This window comes from Aegilops tauschii, chromosome 1, assembly GCF_002575655.3.
Source record: "Aegilops tauschii subsp. strangulata cultivar AL8/78 chromosome 1, Aet v6.0, whole genome shotgun sequence".
Lineage (NCBI taxonomy): Eukaryota > Viridiplantae > Streptophyta > Magnoliopsida > Poales > Poaceae > Aegilops > Aegilops tauschii.
In genome coordinates, this window is record NC_053035.3 from 233629753 (window position 1) to 233634482 (window position 4730).

The 4730-nt window shown below is 49.5% G+C and overlaps 1 protein-coding gene across 1 annotated transcript; it reads left to right on the plus strand.

Annotated features, from left to right (window-relative positions):
- The first annotated feature begins 1653 nt into the window (after positions 1–1653).
- Positions 1654–3134, plus strand: LOC120975653 (uncharacterized). The gene is made up of 2 exons (XM_040402319.3): positions 1654–1782; positions 1888–3134. Exon 2 carries the CDS (start codon positions 1888–1890, stop codon positions 2836–2838), a length of 951 nt encoding a protein of 316 aa, XP_040258253.1. The 5' UTR covers positions 1654–1782; the 3' UTR covers positions 2839–3134.
- The last annotated feature ends 1596 nt before the right edge of the window (positions 3135–4730 follow it).

Sequence of the window (4730 nt, forward strand, 5' to 3'; positions counted from 1 at the left end):
AAAAACTTCACAAATGGCCAATCTAGAATCGACTTGTGTGGATTTCAAGTCATATGCACATGGAAATGGCCACATACATGGCAAAGTCCATGATAACATGCCCAAATTTGACACAACTATTGGTTTTACCACTGTGGACAATGTTTTCCCCCTGGGCGCGCCCAAGTGGCTCGTGGCCCACTCCTTCGCCTTCTAGTCTCTTCTCGAAGCTTCTAGTGTCTCTTATGTCCAGAAAAAATTGTCAAAAAGTTTCGTGGCATTTGGACTTCATTTGGTACTGAATTCCTGGAAAACGAAAAAGAAGCAATAACAATTGGCACTTGGCACTAAGTTAATAGGTTAGTCCCAATTTTTTTATATAATGGCATATAATTACATATAAAACATCCAAAATTGTTACTATAATAGCATGGAACAATAAAAAATTATAGATACGTTGGAGACGTATCAAATACCCATTTCCACCTGGCGAATCAATGCATCCATTTCTGTTCATCTATATCTCCCTACCAAAGACCTGCCATTGCATCTATGATATCATTGCATACCTTATTTGGTAGCTTAAAAATATACATGGCAAAATATTGAATGAATTGCATGATAGCCTTCAACGAAATCTCCTTTGCCCCCATAGATAACAATTTTCTTCCGTCCTTTCAGGTACTTAATATTTCTTTCTAGTAGATGGACAAAGTTGTTAATCTATCAACACAAACCATAGCTAGGAAACCAAGATATATGTCAGGCACTACCTTTCTATCATAATTATAGTTTGAACATACTTGGGTTTTCACACCAACATTTACATTTGGACTAAAATAAATAATGCACTTCGTTTCACTCACTATTTGCCTTGAACTTGCACAATAACGACCTAGTACCTATCTCAATGAGGTTGCATAATTCATATGTTCCTTCATAAGTATTTGGAAATCATCGACAAACGATAAATGGGAAAATGATGGTGCATTTCTGCACACCCCTAACACCATTAGTGCCACAGACCTACTCTCTACGAGTCAGAGCAGTTGATTAACCCTAAGCACATATATGAAACAAATAAGTTGGTGAGTGGTCACCCCACCGGAGCCCCATATATGGAAGGAAACCATCCGTTTCTTGACCATTAATTCTCACCATAAATTTCATAGATGTTACACATGGCATAAGGAGATCAACAAACTCTAGGTGAAACCCCAACTCTACGTAAATAGAATGTTATATGTAACCAGCCTTCCAAGAAGAAAAGGTCTTTGCATGATAATATATATATATTTAGGTCACGTCGCATAAACATTGCGTATACACTGTCACTTTTTTGGATATTCAATTAACCTTGGGTTAGCTTTATTTTTTACTATTCAAACAAGCAATATATCACTGACCGAGGACATGCCAACACTTGTTAAAGAAAATAGTTTGCAAGCCATTCGTACATGCAGCTTTCATATCTACAATTGACATCAATTATTATTCGTAGTGAAGGTAGACGAAGATAGAGAGAGAAAGTAAATGGATATGTAAGAAGAGAAGTCTTGTGGTGGGTGAGTGAAACATGGCCCATCCATCTGGCCCAGTAACGCCTCCCTAACCCTATCCCTAGTAAATAAATAGGAAGCAGTCGAAGGCAAGCAAGCTTCGCCGCCGCCTGGATCCAATAATCCCCACCCCACCCAAAACCAAGGAAGGAAGGAGGTATGGGGGTTGTCTCTCCTTCGTCGCCGCCTCCGGCCGCCTCCGGCCGCCGCCGCCGCTGATAGCCCACACCCGACCTACACCAAGGTAAGCAAGATCCTTCTCTCCCTACCTCCCTCTCCATAGACTTACCCTTTTTATTTTCCATCTCGCTTCCCACTCATGAATGGTTAAATCTAATCTCCAACACAGATGATTACGGAAGCGCTCACCGAGCTAGGAGGCACCTCCAGTCGTGACGCCATCGCCGGATTCATCCTTGGTCGCTTCACCAACCTCCCTACTGTGCACGACGCACTCCTATCCGCCCACCTCCGCCGCCTCGTCTCTGAGGGCGTCGTCTGCAGCTTTGCATCCACCTACATCTTGCCAGCACCGGCCCGGCCCCGCAAGGACTCCCTCACCGTGTCAGCGACCAAGAATTCGTTGGATCTCGATTTGGATCCATCTAGAGGCTTACATGCGAGCAACAATGATGACAACTCCTCCAGTGATGACGATGACGATGACTACAGTTGTGATGACGACGATGATGAATACACTCCTGCGCGTGCAGCATACATGCTGGGAACGAAGTGCGGCCGTGGACGAGTATCAAGAGCGGCCCCGCCTGTGTCCACACTTGATTCCTCGATGACAAAGAGAGGGTGTGGGAGGTGGAGAAAGGAACAAGAAGCAACGTCAAGGAGCATCAAGCATGGCCCTAGTCGCCCTCGCAAGGACGCATCTCCATTCCATGCATCGGCGTCAGCGACCAAGCCCAAGAAATTGTTGGATCTCAATTTGGACCCATCTGAGGGATTACAGATTAGAAGTGATGATGATGAGGATGACTATAGTGGTGATGGTGGTGATGATGATGGTGATGTTGACTACACTCCTATGCTAGGAGAAAAGTGTGGTCGTGGACGCCCACGAAAGAGGGGGCGCGGCCGGCCTCGTAAGGTTGTATTGTCTACCAATGGAGGAGGCGCTTCCTTCCCATTGACTAAGAGAGGGCGTGGAAGACTAAGGAAGAGACAAAATGCTTGCCGGTCAGAAGCTTCTTTTCAGAATGGAGGTAACACAATGCCTATGGAAACCCCCAAAGGTGATTTCTTGACGCCAAATAGAGGGCGTGGGAGTCCGACAAAGGAGACATAATAACTCTAACGAGTATCCAGAGAGGGTGTGGGCGGCTGAGAAAGGATGAACAATCACAAGTATAATCTTCTCCAGCAAGGTCCAAAAAAATCAGAAATTATAGGTTATAAAGCCCCGAGTGAATAAGATCGCATTAGTTTGTGTTAGAGATATATTTGGGTTACATGTATTTCATAGTCTAGGTTTTGTAATCCTTCTCCTGCCTTATCTCCTGGACAGTCTTCTTGCCCTTTAAGTCTTGTACTCAATATATACTTGCCCTTGAGGCTCAATAATACATCCATTGATTCCACCAATCCCTCTCTATTCCCTTCTAACATTGTATCAGCCTAACCGATCCAACCCTAGCCACCGCCCACCGCTTCTGCCCCGCGCGCCGGCCCTGGGGTGGTCGGCTTCCATGACCGCCGCCAGGGGCTGCGCTGCCTGTACCTAGGGTTCGTCCGTCGGTCATGCTGACCGGCTGCCCTAGAGAGTATTTTTCCCGAGCCCTTGCTCTGGTTTTTTGTCTCTCACGCCGGTCATCTTGATCGGTGCTTCTTCTTTGGTTTTCTGATCTACGATCGGTTGGCGCCGCCCGCCGCCGTTCGTCGACTCCCGCGCACCTCTACTTTGACACGGCGCGGCCAGCCGGCCTATCCTCTGACCCAGCGGCCACACACGCCCAGGCGGCCCGTCAGGGCCAGCCGCCATCCGTGCGTCGGACCGCCCGTCGCCCTGCGCCGACCGTCATCTCCCTGCTCCGACCGGGACTCCTGCATTGCCCCGAACCGGCGGCCTCACGGTATGTGGCGGCCCATGAATGCCGCCCCGCACGCACCGGCTCGCCCGTCGGTCTACACCGGGCTCGTCCCCTGCTACGTCGGGCCAGCTACGTCAGGCTCGTCGGCTGCCTCGAGCTTGGACGCTGCTGCTCCGTTGGTCGCGTGGGCCTTGCTGGCCGGGTGTCGGCGCTGCTTTGGCAGTCCGGGTGCCGGTGGTGACTGATACCTCTCCAACATATCTATAATTTATGAAGTATTCATGCCATGTTTATTATAGTTTTGTATGATTTTTATGGACTAACATACTGACCTAGTGCCCAGTGCCAGTTGCTGTTTTCTGCTTGTTTTTGGTTTTCCAGAAAATCCATATCAAATGAAGTGAAACTTTTTGCCGATTGTTTTGGAACAAAAGAGACCACTGAAGCTTCGCGGGAGGGCCAGAAGAGCCACGAGGTGGCCACTACCCATCAGGGCACGCCAGGGGCCAAAGTGGTGGGTTGGTGGGTAGTGGGCACCTCGTGGCCCATCTTCACGTGATTCCAATGCCAAAAATTCTTATAAATACACAAGCCCCCAGAAATAACCCTAGAAGTTGTACTCCGCCGCCGCAAGCCTCTGTACCTCCATGATCCAATCTAGAGCCCTTTTCTGGCACTCTGCTAGAGGGGGGAATCATCACCGGAGGCCATCTTCATCATCCTTGCAGTCTCCATGAGGAGGGAGTAGTCCATCCTCGAGGCTGAGGGGTTGTACTAGTAGCTACGTGTTTGATCTCTAGGCACCGCGGTATCCGTCGCCGCCCCGACCCGCTTGCTACCGCCACGTCGCCCCTTCGGGCCATGGTGCCGCGGCCCACAGTCCACCCTCGTCCTTGCACGTCGACTTCCTGTGGTATGCGCCGCGCCACCTCCCTTCGTGCGGGAACACCACTGTCCGCACCGGTCTTTGTCACGCTATTAGGTTCCCCGCCTAGTTCGAGCATCACCGCCGCTCTTCTTCGGCCGCCGTCGCCGCTACCCCCATAGCCGTCGCCGCCCGTCCACCTCCTTCGTCTTCATCCAGCACCAGCCCTTCGCCATCATCTTCCCCAACCACTTCGTCTACTCCGACCATCGTTGGTGACATCGG